Genomic DNA, 14,490 nt, shown 5'->3' with positions numbered 1-14,490 from the left:
CCCACTGCTCGTTAGTGACCTCACACCTGTTGCTGTATTAATAAAAGGAGAACAGTACTCTCTGTTCTAGCTCCGTGGGATTTAAATGAGAAAATTTATTATATGAGGTATAACATACCTGATGCTGTGCCATAGATGCATGTTAAAATCCCTTCCCCCTGCTTTCTTGAGTGTCCCGGCAAATGATGCAAAAAGTGCTATACTTTCTACCTTAGTACCTGTGTCCATGCCGTGAGCCATGTATTGATTGACATCTCTGTTGTACCTGATGAGACAGTTGAGATCTGTGATGAAAAGTAACTTGGCCTTGGTTGCAAGCTGGTGATTATAGCTGACATGTCAAATGCTTTCTGCATGCCAGCTATTCTGAAAGTTAACAAGTAAAAAAAAGGTTTCTTTATAAGTCAGAGCTACATGGGATGGGGGTGTGGAGAGAGAGCTCTACCTGCTATCTGATGGTTCACTCAGCAGATGGCCACAATGGCCTGGGCTGAGCCAGGCCAAAGCCAGGAGCTTCATCTGGGTTTCCCACGTGGATGGCAGAGTCCCAGGCACTTGGGCCATTAGTAGAGCAGCCAGGACTCAAACTGGTACCCATATGGGATGCCAGCACTGCAGGTGGTTGCTCTATGCCGCAACACTGGTCCCCTGAAAATTAGATGGTTCTCCAGTAAGTGATAGCTGGAGTTTGACCCCACCCTGTTCTGTTTGGTTATTTAGAAAAGCAGTACCTATGATCCTAGGTATAATTATGTGATATGCCAACAACAACTGAGATTTCCTTTATGAAAAAAGTATTTTTAGTTAATACAATGAAAAATAATAGTTTTGGACCTATTTGGATTTAAGGGTCTTTTTGGAGTTCCTGAGCTCAGCGCCCCAGAAGGATTTCACGTTGCACAAGAGAAAGCCCTAAGAAAGACAGAGTTTCTGGTGGAGCGCGCATGCTCATCACCCCCGGGGCCCCAGACCGTGCTCATCTTTGACGAGCTGTCGGATTCCTTGTGCAGAGTGGCTGACTTGGTAAGACACCTTTTCTCTTTCAAGCTGTTGACATTGGAGTCAAGTTTATCCTTTGTTGTTTAGTATTGGACCATAAGATTCAAAATGTCTGAAGCTATTGGAGACCTGTTGGGTTTATTGTGTTGCGATGAAATATGTCGTTAGGAATGGGAAAAATGCATAGGAAAGGTGCTTTTGGAATGTGTGCTTTGGTATGTATCTTTAATAAGCTGTATCTGTAAGAAAAGGATGGATACTGATGTAGCGCAAGTGTCTTTGTTGGATAAAAGTTCTTCCTTTATGAAGGCATCTACCAGGACTGTAACAGAACTCTTCATGTGCACATTTGCAGCGAGACTCCTCTCTGCCATATGTGCAATAAGAATCAGTTCTTTCAAACTTTGCACGAATGCCTTTTCTGATGAAAAATGGTTTTGACACCAAACTGACTGTTTTAAAGACTGCTTTGTGTTTTAAAGTTGCAGTAGATGTGTTCGGAAGTCTCTTCACCAACTAAGAAGCCCGTGGCTGAGATAGGAAGCCCAGCCCGAAGGGGTCAAGTCTCCATTACTTGTGTCAGTGAAGGCAGTTAATGGTGCACGTAATCCAAAATACTGGTCATTCACGATCCTGTCTACCCAGAAAGGCCACTGAAAAGCTTTTTCCCTCGCATGTGCCAAAGTCTCTTGTGGGCACCAGGGATGTTGTCGTGAGTAATGTGATGTTGAAGTCAAGGGCTTATATTCTGGCGTTTGGGCTTTTGTAGGCCCTCCTGGGCAGCGTGCCCTAGGAAAACCTTTACCTGGGGCTGCTGATGGACCTTCCTCAGCACGTCTCCATTTTCGGCCGTGCAGAGAAGGGCACTAAGCGGTGGAGTGATGTGCGTGGTCCCCCAGCCAGCCCGGGACCTGCCTTCTGGCCCTTCCGGGGCTGCCTGGCTGCTCACACCAGATGAACCCTTAATTAGAGAGGTTGAGGACTTAGCTTCTCCAGCTTTTTAAATAAGTACTTGTTTAGTTTTACAGTTATTGCCCAGTAAGGTTGACTTCATGAAGCTTAACTCATGTATAACTGAGTAACCACCACCAGAGTCAGGGCGTGGAGCTGTTCCATCACCCTAAAACAGCTCCTGTGTGATCCCATCTACCCCTCAGCCCCAGCCTCTGGCAGCTGCCCGTCTGTTGCCCATCCCTATTTTGTCTGTTGTAGAGTGTCATTCAAGGGCAACCACGGGTACCCTTTGAGACTTCTTGCACCTGCCAGCACACCTGCTCACCTTTGTTCTTTTGCCTTCTCCAGAAAGCAGAGCTCCTTCCTCTGCTGCACCTGCACTGAGCAGTGACCCCTTTCGGGTGATTACACCGTCACTGTGAGTTTCCTAGGATTAAGCAAACTGGGAAAGTGCCTAATTTTAAAGATTTTATTTTATTTTTTTGGAAAGAGTTACAGTGAGAGGGAGAGACAGAGAGAGAGGTCTTCCATCCACTGGTTCACTCCCCAAATGGCCGAAATGCTTAAGCAGAGCCGATCTGAAGCCAGGAGCCAGGAGTTTCTTCAGGTCTCCTACAGGGATGCGGGGGCCAAAGGACTTAGGCCATCCTCCACTGCTGTACCAGGTACATTAGCGGGGAGCTTGATTGTAAGCTGTATGGGATGCTGGTTCTTCAGGCTGGGGATTTAACCTGCTGCACCACAGCGCTGCAGAGTGCCTTATTTTAAAGGGTTTTCCCCGGGAGTGAAGATGCAGCTTTGGGTAATGAGTTCTGTTTCCCTGGCTTTGCTCAGGCGCCCCAGTACACTTGTAGGGCATGTGTCTGATGGTGGAGGGCCGTGGCGGTGTCCTGCCAAGAAGAGGTGTCACCCCTTCTGCACCACACGTGTCACTGAAACCTGGATAGGGAATGTTTGTCAGCAAATTTCACTGGCGAGTAAGTGAGTGTTGGCTGTGGCAGTCAGAATCCCACAGTTCATTGTTGATTTGTTACGTTATTCTTTCTCTTAATTAAGCAGTGTTCTGGGATTTTTTCCCCCCACATTTTTGTTTTTTTGCCTTCATAAAAATATTCTAAGTTCTCTGCCCTAAAGTCCTATTTTTGAAGTTTCAAATATTTATGATGTATAATGGAATGTCATTTAAAAATGATTAAAATATAATGTGATTTACATTTGTAACTCTGGGTGAAGAAACAAACTCAAACCTTCCTTTTTGAATTTTAAGATATTACTGGCCAGTGAAATCAATACTGTTTTAAGGAAGAGTTTTGTAAGTTATAAACTGTTTCTCACCAAGTGGCCATCTTGTTTTATTTTCCTTTTTTAGTATTGTTACATAATTGAACTGTTTTTCTGATTGTGTTCTGAATTTTAATGTCCATGTTAATTCTACAACCTGTAGATAAGTGATTTATAAAATGTATTGTAAATTTTACCAGCTCATATTTCAGGTGCTTCAGTACTGAATGTTTCCTGTTGTTACAGAAAATGTATCAAACTATGATCTAAGTGATCATAAAATTTGGAAATTTTACCTTGTGGTGATTTATGTTTTATTCGTGTTTTCACCAGCCATGTTCTCTGGAGGAGAAAGAAGCTATGTAGTATTTTATAGTTCCTTGATGTTTCCTTTTGCAGTGTACTACAATCAGTGCAAAGCTAAAATCTAGTTTTACATGATTTTGTCTTTGTAAAAAGGAATTCTAATGTGCATGCAGCAGTTGCTGTAGTCACTGTGACTCGTGCTAAGAGAAGACTTAATATAAAACATGACTTCAAGTTTTACCAAAGAAGAATTTGTATTTGACTAGAAAGGCTATACAGAGAATGTGCATTGGTTTTCTGCACAAATACTAGATGTGGTTTAAGTGGATTTCAAAGCTATGCTGTGTGTCAATTTTTAAAAAGCCTCCGCGAGTTGTTCTCTGTGGCCTGGTTAACCTGTGAGAACTGTTTCACAAAGCATGTGAGTTAGATTCGAAGCCAGGTTCTGTTCTTTGGAACTGCAGATGTGGGAAGCATTTGCTTGGTGTTTGTATTTAAAGGAGGAAAATCTTTTCTAAAGTGAAGTGAGTGAAAATATTTTCTTTGGAATGAAACCGCTTTGTTCCTAGGAGTAGCAGAATAAATAAATGGCCCAGCACAGCTGCTTCGCCTTATGACAGGGAATATCCAGTCGTGGAAACGCACAGCTCAGCCATGGGACACATTTTTAACACGTAGGCTTTCATGTTCACCCTCGCGTCTTGGAAGAAAGCTCCCCAGCAAATTCCCTTCTGGTTTTGTCTCCCTTTTATCAGGCTGATTTTGTGAAAATTGCGCACCCTGAGCCAGCGTTCAGAGAGGCCGCGGAAGAAGCCTGTAGAAGTATTGGCACCATGGTAGAAAAGTACGTGCTGCGCCCGTCACGGTGCTGGTGATGTGGTTTCCTGGTCTGGCGGGTCAGGTGGTTCTGTCCGCAGTGCTCGAGCCCGTCCAGCAGGGTGTGTGGTGTGTGTGATGGCTGGGTGTGGGTCACAGCGCTGAGCACTGTGACTTGGGGCGTTCTTTCAGCTCCTCCCCTTGGCTATAAATGGGGTGATGAAGTCTACCCTGCCTGCTAGGGTTGTGGTGAGGATTAAATGAGATCAGCTGCTTGTACTGGTGTCAGCCGTGTGGCAGACATCCAGCCTCCATGTTACCATTGCTTGTGTAAAGGGTTTATTAGTATGTTAGCAGCAAGTCGGAGTTATAGATCAGTGCGTGATTAAATTGCACTGGTGGCTGTGGACCGCAGGGCGTGAAGCCAAAATTACCCGTGCGCAGTACCCTAGCAACCCTGTGAGGTTGGGATCAGGTGGGGCCTGGGGTGACCATAAAGCTCTCTGGGAGGGCTGAGACAGGCTGCAGAGCCCGGCTGTGATGGAGCAGATTATTTTAATGTGATTTTGTGGTAAATTGAAATGTCTTTAAGCCATTTATGAGCGCTCCAAAGTGCTTGTTAAAATAACGGAGGACAGAGCGCTATTCTAAAGCCCTGGAACACATGACACTGCCGGGCAGTGTATAAAGCTAGAGAGAGCCCTGGGGCCTGCATGGCCTGAGTTACACCGGGAAACCTGGGCCAGGCAACACGGGAAGGCTGTTTCATAAACCAGATGTTGTTGGGGAGGCGGGGAAAAACCTCTGGTTAGACCAGGCTTCCTGGCAGATCGAGCGTCAGGATGTGCTGCAGCCACTTGTCCCCTGATCACTTTGGCACAGTGACTGTGGCTTTTCTTACAGCCACTGACAGTCAGCTTATTGAATGGGATAAAAGGGGTCTCTGCAAAGCCCAGACACTGGATGTGCCAAAGGGGCTGGGGACTCTGGGGAGAAAGAGCTTTGCATGGAGGGGAAGGGCCCAAGAATGGGGGGTCGGCACCACCAGACTGCCTGCCTGGGGCATTCTCAGTGCTGTATCCTGCTGGACTTAGATAGTCTGGTCCCGTGGAGGAATACTCTTAATTTTGGGGAAGATGTTAGAGAACCACAATCGTCGTAGCCAGGTTGTGTTGGGTGTCAGATTGTCACTTTGCTGTAGAAGGCATGGCAGCCCACGGAGAAGGTAAAGCCCTACAGCAGTGTTCACAGCCTGTGCTGGAGCTTTGCCTCCTGCCTGCTCTGAGCACCCTGACCCATTTTCTCTCTCTCTCTCTTTTTTTTTTTTTTTTTTTTGACAGAGTGGACAGTGAGAGAGAGAGAGACAGAGAGAAAGGTCTTCCTTTGCCGTTGGTTCACCCTCCAATGGCCACCGCGGCCGGCGCGCTGTGGCTGGTGCACCGCGCTGATCCGATGGCAGGAGCCAGGTACTTCTCCTGGTCTCCCATGGGGTGCAGGGCCCAAGCACTTGGGCCATCCTCCACTGCACTCCCTGGCCACAGCAGAGAGCTGGCCTGGAAGAGGGGCAGCCGCCCATTTTCTCTTAACCTCCCTGAGTCCTAACTAACTTACTCAGTTGAGGTTTGAAAAAAATGGAAAAATCGGGATGATTTCCCACGCATGTGTAGAGTTGATATAATTTCTGGTAGTGGAAAAAAGTCTAAAAGTAAGCGAGGTTGTTGAGAATTGATGCCACATATACAGTGTAAAGCTTAGTCTCAGGGTCTTCCAGCATGACGGTGTGGGAGATTTGCTTAACCTTCTGAAGAGGGTGTGTTGCAGGCCACCTCTGGGCCCCTGTCCCTTTGACAGGGAGTGGCTTCTCGGGTGAGCAGACCAGCAGGAGGTCAGCACCCACACTGACCATGTCCCTGACTCCAGCAACAAGAATGTATGTCTGCCCTTCTTGTGCACTTCTTGGATGTGGGTGTTTGGGAAGAGCCATGAAAGTGGTGGCCATGGAAACCATTTGGTTCCTATTTTCAAAGCTTTCATTTTTTGATTATGGAGTGAGCAGGGAGCCGGGCCATCTGAGTAGGAATGCTGGCTGGTTCCCCTGGCCTCATGCCTCCCTGAGGATCCACCAGGCAGGAGCACATTCTGTCTGCTTGTAGACCTGACTCGCTCTTTGGCGTTGGGGCTGCTGGGGGTGCTGTTTGGTGTCTGGGGAGGAGGGACTGGGTGGCTGGCAGTGGTGCTGGGGTTAGGTTGAGATTAGTCCTTGTTTCTGTTCCCCAGTTTTGGCTAGGGGTCAGCTGCAAGGCCACCTAACAATGGCTGTGGTTTACTGGTGTGGAGAATATGTGATGTGCACGTATGATCTCATTTAATCCTCACAGCGACCTGAGGTCTAAATAACTTTCCCAGGTTCACAGAGCAGTGGCAGGGCCAGGCATGCATCTCTGAGTCCTAGGCGCTCCCTTGGGGTGTGGGCCTCCACTGTCTCCCAGAAGAGCACGGGCACCCAAGGTCCTGGGCTGCTCAGTTCAGGGCTGGAAAATGTGTTTGTCCAGCCTCCCTTCTATCCTCACCCCTTTTCCCATATTCAGAATTCAAATGGCCAGGGCATGTTGGAGTCAGGCACTGATTCTCAGATCACCAATTGTCACCTTACCCCTTTTCCCTCTGTCCTGTCTGCTCTTCCTGCGCCAGCTCCTGACTGTGGCTTGACATTTATCCTTTCTCCTTCTGGCACGGTTAGTGCCTCTGGTGCTTGGCCCAACCGACTGCCTCTGTGCTGAACAGTTCAGTAAGTATGGCTATGTCCCTCCTGGTCCAAAGGAACAGACACAAAACTACCCCAAGTGGTTGCTGGGCATTGGTGTGCTATAATCTGATACTATCTTTTTACTGTCAAATTAAAAGTAAGGTATTAGGAAATCATTTAATGTCATTTTGTGATTTTTTTCTAGGTTGAACACAAATGTGGAATTATATCAAAGTTTGCAAAAATTACTAGCTGACAAGCGCCTTGTGGATTCCCTTGATCCAGAAACCAGGTACTCGCTCCTTCCTTTGCATCTGTCAGGACTGTGTGTGTGCAGCCTCAGCACCTCCAGGTGGTAGGTGGTTAGCTAATGAGTGTCCTCCTGTAAACAATTGATAGTGACACTTAGCTTTATGCTTAAAGTTTCATAATCGATGCCATCAGAAGATACACGAAAAGTGATTTTATTCCTTGAGGTCATTTGCTTGATTCATTAGATTACATTTTAAAAATCTGGATTGAAAAGGCCCAATTTCTGGTTGAGTACACAAGTAAGTGTATTTGATACTGTACCTTAACTTAGTTCTTTTCTCAGGGTTTTTTTTTTTAATATATAAAATAAATATTGTAGGGTTTGTCATTTACTGGCTTATAATATTCATGACATAAAATGGAGATGTTGTTTGTACCCATTTACTGTTTATTTGTGGTATACTGACTTCCTTTGACTACTTGAATCTCCCTCCTCTCCTCCTTGTCACCATGTATGGCTTGTGACCCCAAGTGAAGCTATATTCTGGATGGACCAACTGATAATGAAATTTTGCTATGACTCTAATACAGTCATGCATTGTGTTTTTCAGAAGTGTGTTGTCGGGTGCTTTTGTTTCTGCACTGACATCATAGGTTTATTGGCACAGATCTAGATGGTGTAGGCTGGTACTCGACATGGCCTCTTGATTCAGTTGAGAAATGCAGTAAACACAAGATGTATGAGGCTGCTGTCTGCCTAACTAGAAGGAGTACCCTAAAATAATGACAAATAATAGACTAGAGGGGCCAGTGTTGTGGCACAGTGGGTTAAGCCACTGCCTGTGACACCAGCATCCCATATGGGCACCAGTCTGAGTCCTGGTTGCTCAACTTCTGATCCAGCTCCCTGCTAATGTGCCTGGGAGAACAGTGGAAGGTGGCGCAAGTACTTGGGTTCCTGTCATCCACATGGGAGACAATGAAGAAGCTTCTGGCTTTAGCCTGGCCCAGCTCTGGTCATTGCAGTCATTTGGGGAGTGAATCAGTGGATAGAAAAATCTCTCTCTCTCTGTAACTCTCTGTCTCTCCCTCTCTCTTTAACTCTGCCTTCCAAATAAATCTTTTTTAAAAGGTTTTTATTTATTTATTTGAGAGGTAGATTAATAGAGATAGAGATCTCTTCCATATTCTGGGTCACTCCCCAAATGGCTACAGTGGCCAGAGCTGGGCAGATCTGAAGCCAGGAGCCAGGAACAACTTCTGGGTCTCCCACATGGGTGCAGGGACCCAAGCACTTGGGCCATTTTCCACTGCTTTCCCAGGCCGTAGCAGAGAGCTGGATTAGAAGTGGAGCAGCTGGGACTTGAACCAGTGCCCGTAAGGGATGCTGGTTCTTTAGGTGGCAGCTTTACCCACTGTGCCACAACACTGGCCCCCATAAATAAATCTTTGAAAAAAAATGTAGACTATAGTAAGCACACATACAAATAACATAGTTGTTTAATATCATTATCAAGTATTATGTACTGAACATATAATTGCATGTGCTATAATTTGATGTGATCGGCAGCATAGCAGGTTTGTTTATATTAGTATCACCACAACCATGTAATGTGTTGTGTTACAATGATCTGTGACATTATAATGACTACTGTGCCCCTGGATAATAGAAACTTTTCATCTCCATTTTAATCTGTGGAACCACCGTTTTCCTATATGTGGTCTTTGCTGAATGAGACAACATTACTCAGCATGTGACTACATGAGTACTTTAAGGGGTTGTTTTCACTTGGCTAGTATGTAAGTACCTGATCTTATTTCATTTCATTGACCCCGATGCTCAGGATACTGGTAAAGCTACATGTATCATAAAAATAATTTTTTGTTTTAATTTTTGGCTTGCTTTCATTAGCAAAGCAAGTCAAAGATCTTTAAAAAAACCTTTAAAGTATGTTTATTGTTTTTATTTGTTTGAAAGGCAGAGGCAGACCAATGTCTTCTATCTACTAGTTCACTCCCCAAAGGCCACAACGGCCAGGGATGAGTGAGGCGGAAACCAGGAACCAGGAATTCAATCCGTGTCTCCCACATGGGTGGCAGGGACCCAGCTGCTTGAGCCATCACCTGCTGCCTCCCATGATGCACCTTAATAACCTGCTGGACTCAGGGCCGGTGCTGTGGCGCAGTGGGTTAAGGCCCTGGCCTGAAGTGCTGGCATCCCATATGGGTGCTGGTTCTAGTCGTTCTAGTCCTGGCTGCTCCTCTTCTGATACAACTCTCTGTTATGGCCTGGGAAGGCATAAGAATATGGCCCAAGTGTTTGGGCCCTTGCACGCATGTGGGAGACCCGGAAGAAGCTCCTGGCTCCCGGCTTCGGATCGGCGTAGGTCTGGCCGTTGCCCCCATATGGGGAGTGAACCAGCGGATGGAAGACCTCTCTCTCTCTCTCTCTCTGTCTCTGTCTCTGTCTCTGTCTCTACCTCTCTCTGTAACTCTGACTTTCAAATAAATAAAATGAATCTTTTAAAAAAAAAACATGCTGTACTCAAACCAGGTAGTCGGCCGGCGCCGCGGCTCACTGGGCTGATCCTCCGCCTTGCAGCGCCGGCACACCGGGTTCTAGTCCCGGTCGGGGCTCCGGATTCTGTCCCGGTTGCCCCTCTTCCAGTCCAGCTCTCTGCTGTGGCCAGGGAATGCAGTGGAGGATGGCCCAAGTGCTTGGGCCCTGCACCCCATGGGAAACCAGGAGAGGCACCTGGCTCCTGCCTTTGGATCGGCGCGGTATGCCGGCCGCAGCCACAGCGGCCATTGGAGGGTGAACCAACGGCAAAAGGAAGCCCTTTCTCTCTGTCTCTCTCTCTCACTGTCCACTCTGCCTGTCAAAAAACAAAACAAAACAAAACAAAACAAAACAAAAAAAACAAACCAGGTGGTCTTATATGGGATGTAGATGTTCCAGACAGCTTCTTATCCACCGCTCCAAACATCTGTCCTCAAGTAAAAGTTGAATGCGTGTTAATTATAACAGAGATGCCGCTAAGTAGCAATAACAACAATATAATCTGACTTTAGTAAGGATTGACATTTCCATGTCTAATGAATAAAAATTATAGTGGAGTTGCAGACCATTTAAAAAAAAACATTTATTCAAAAGAGAGGGACACACATACACATACACACAGAAGTATCTTCCATCCACTGGTTCATTCCCTAAAGGCTGTAGTGGCTAGGACTGGCCCAAGCCGAAGCCAGGGGCTGAGGAATCCATCAGGATCTCCGGTGTGTGTGGCAGGGGTGCAAGTACTTGGGCCATCCTCTGCTGCTTTTCCCAGGCACATTAACAGGAAGTTGGATCAGAAGCAAAGCAGCTGGGACTTGAACCTGCCACTCAGGGGATACTGGCTCACAGGCTTAACATGCTGTGCCACAACACCAGCCCCTAGCAGACCATTTTACATTCAGAGGACTTATTGGATATCCCATGTCTAGATGTGGCCAAAATTGCCCATAGGAATTTTTACATGACAAGATGCTAAGCACATTGGGAAAAACAAGCTGGACAGATTATCAGTAGTCTAGAAAGTAATGGCAATTTAGAGTTAAGAAAGAAGAAGAATTTGAAGTAATAATTATTGAAATATCACTGCACTTGTGCATCACCGGGAGTGTGTTGACTTGTAACAAGAAAGAACTGTATCTTAGAACTTGGCATATGATGAAGTAGAAGACAGTGGCTACAATGAAGAATTACAGATTTAATAAAATATCTCATAAATTGGTATTTGAGATAGGAGAAATGATTTAAATTGAGTAGTTCATCATTTTATTCTTAGGTGTAGTCTTTAAAGTACTAGTTCTATGAGTCATTCAAAACATTTCTTAAAAGGGTCTCAGTGGTCAGTAAGTTGGAAATCTGATATGTTAATGTATTTCCTTCCCTCAGAGAATATTAGTTTAGAGTCCCTGAGAAGCACAGCCACAAGGAAGCCTGTTCAACCTGGGGCTTTCCAGCCGAGAGCTTGCCCATGGGCAAAGAACATAACAGACACACCCTCCAGAAAATAGAGCGGAGAGAAAATCCCGGCCACAGGGGCAACGGAAGCTGCAGTACACCTTGGCATAAAACTGAGGCATCAAAGGGGATAACACGTCAGTGTGCAGCCCACCCCCCAAGAAGCGTGGAAGGTGGCTGAAGTGGAGAAACATCTGTAGTCTTAGGCAAGAAAGAATAAAGCCCAATAGTGTTCTCTGCTGGGCTGCAAGATTAATGCTAGCCAATGTACATTTGTTTTAAAAATTTATTTTTATTTTACTTGAAAGAGTTACACAGAGAGAGAAGGAGAGGCAGAGAGAGAGAGAGGAGTCTTCCATCTGCTGGTTCACTCCCCAGAGGGCCGCAATGTCTGGAGCTGTGCCAATCTGAAGCCGGGAGCCAGGAGCCTCTTCCGGGTCTCCCACGTGGATGCAGGGGCTCAAGGACTTGGGTCATCCTCTACTGCTTTCCCAGGTCACAGCAGAGAGCTGGATTGGAAGAGGAACATCCAGGACTTGAACTGGCGCCCGTATGGGATGCCACCACCATAGTTGGCAGCTCCACCCGCTACGCCACAGCGCTGGCCCACCAATGTACATTTAAAGACAGGTTTTTTTGTTGTTGTTACTTAAAATGATTTTGAAATCATAGAGAACAAATATGCCAGAATAGGCAGGAAAAAGCTAATCAAGAAAAATATTAATAAAGGACATGTAGCACTTTGTAAAACATTATAGTAAAAAATGCTATATTTAAAAGAATATTACAAACGCAAGCCTTTGGCACAGTGGTTGAGATGCCACCTGGGAGGCAGTGTTGTGGTATAGCAAGTTAAGCCACCACCTGAGATACCAGCATCCCATATCAGAGCATAGGTTCGGGCTGCTGCCAGCCATGTGGGAGACCTGGATACAGTTCCAGACGCCTGTATTTAGCCTCTCCTGCCCTAACTATTGGAGCATTTGGGAAGTGAACCAGCCAATGGAACGTATCTCTCTCGCTCTCGCTCTCCCTCTCTCCCCCTCTCCCCCCTCTTCCTCTCCTTGTCTCCTTCTCTCTTTCACACACTCCCTTTCAAGTAATAAACACATAGATAAATAAATAAATAAAATACTTTAAAAAATAAAACAATGCCCTTGGGACAGCTACATCCCAAATTGGAGTGGCTAGGTTTGAGTCCTAGCTCTACTTCTGACTCCAACTTCTGCTAATGGGTGGCAGCAGATTATGGTTGAAATAGCTGGGTTCCTGTCACCCACATAGAAAATCCATTGACCTGGATTGAGTTCCTGGCTCCTGGCTTTGGCTTGCCCTAGCCCCAGATATAACAGTGGTTGGATATCTTTGTCTGCCTGTCTCTGCTTTCAAATAAAAATGAAAATAAAAATTCATAAAAATTTGTAAAAGAGCATATAAGTCGTAAAAGTATTGATAACTTGGGATGTAGAAGATCTTTCTTGGTGTGATACCAAAGTCAGACCCAAAAGTGAAGGATTGGTTGGTTTAATTATATAAAAATTGTAAACTTTAGTATGTTTAGTATGGCAAAACCTTTCCATATTCAAAGTAGGAATACATCATTTGGACATATGTTACTTATATGGAAAAAGGTTAATATATTACTGTGTTAACAGACCTTACAAATTACTAAATAGAAAAAAGAAAGAAAACGAACTCCCTCATAGAAAAATGGATAACGGATTTTTTTCAAAGTGAAACTCTTGCAAAATAAGGACCAGTAGTAGAGGGACATAACACGAGTAGCATTGGTGGGAGTGTGATTGCCTGGGTTGGATGTTGGCTTCATGGCTCTCTAAGCTTCAGTTTTTGTCTCTATAAAAGAGGAGTAGAAAAGCACTCTTAGAATTACTATGGCATTTAAATGAAATGTTCCTATAAAGTGCTTTCCTTGGTACCTGGCACATGGGAGTCACTCAGTATGTGGGACCTGCCAATGTTAAAGGAAAGTAGAATACAGCAGAGGGCCTATCAGTTGGCAAAGCTCAAACAGAGTAAGAAGAGTGTTGATGGTTTGGGCTAACGAGTCCTCTCTAACTATGTATAAACCGATAAATATGGAGGAGGGCCATTTGGTTAAATATATCTACATGTATAATTTTTGATCAGTTTAATTTTTTGCAACTTATTCTAAAGAAACAAACAAGGATAAAGAGATGTATGCAGCTGGGGCTGGTGCTGTGGCATAGCTGATAAAGCCGCTGCCTATGGTGCTGGTATCCCATATGGGCACCAGTTCTAGACCCAGCTGCTCCACTTCTGATCCAGCTCTCAGCTATGGCCTGGGAAAGCAGTAGAAGATGGCCCAAGTCCTTGGGTCCCTGCATCCTCATGGGAGACCCGGAAGAAGCTTCTGGCTCCTGGCTTAAGATTGGCACAGCTCTGGCCGTAGTGGCCATCTGGGGAGTGAACCAGCGGATGGAAGCTGTCTCTCTCTCTCTCTGCCTCTGCCTCTCTGTAATTCTGCCTTTCAAATAAATAAACCTTAACAAAAAGATATATGCAGCAAAGATTTTTGTCATAGCATAGTTTATGAAGCAGGAAAACTGAAAGCATTTTTAGGCTATATGACAAAACACAGTAAAAACATTAGATGTTACGTTTTTGAGGATTGTTTAGCGATATAGAAAATATTCGATGTTTGTGTTATACTTTTATAAGAAAAAGCAAGATCAGTAATACATACACACACACACACATATACATATATGGTTAAGCCCCAGTTATTCTAAATAAATAATGCAACATTGGAAGGAGTTATAAGAACTTAATTTTTTAAAGATTTATTTATTTTATTTGAAAGGGAGAGTAATGGAGGGAGAGACAGGGATCTTCTATCTGCTAGTTCACTTGCCAGATCTGGGTCTCCCACATGGGTGGCAAAGGCCCAAGCACTTGGGCCAACTCCCACTGCTTTCCCAGACATAGCAGCAGAGAGCTGGATGGGAAGTAGGGCAGTCAGGACTGGAACTGGCACTTTGATATGGGATGCCAGCATTGTAGGTGGCGGCTTAACCTGTGCCACAACACTGGCCCAATATAAGAATTTTAATACTAGTTATCTTTGGTGGGATTTAGTGATTTT

The 14,490-nt window shown here is 45.2% G+C and overlaps 1 protein-coding gene across 2 annotated transcripts in view; it reads left to right on the top strand.

The window, feature by feature from the left end:
* The window catches only part of MIPEP (mitochondrial intermediate peptidase), a 172,009-nt gene that overhangs the window by 2,491 nt on the left and 155,028 nt on the right, over positions 1-14,490 (top strand). For both annotated transcript variants that reach the window (XM_002712797.6, XM_089303735.1), the window contains exons 2-4: positions 850-1,023; positions 4,296-4,384; positions 7,308-7,394. In XM_002712797.6, the coding sequence (XP_002712843.3) occupies positions 850-1,023; positions 4,296-4,384; positions 7,308-7,394 (350 nt within the window). The remainder of the gene's footprint in view (positions 1-849; positions 1,024-4,295; positions 4,385-7,307; positions 7,395-14,490) is intronic.

This window comes from Oryctolagus cuniculus, chromosome 9 (assembly GCF_051225735.1).
Source record: "Oryctolagus cuniculus isolate XC-2025 breed Fujian yellow rabbit chromosome 9, ASM5122573v1, whole genome shotgun sequence".
Lineage (NCBI taxonomy): Eukaryota > Metazoa > Chordata > Mammalia > Lagomorpha > Leporidae > Oryctolagus > Oryctolagus cuniculus.
This window is presented reverse-complemented; position numbering and strand designations above follow the sequence as displayed.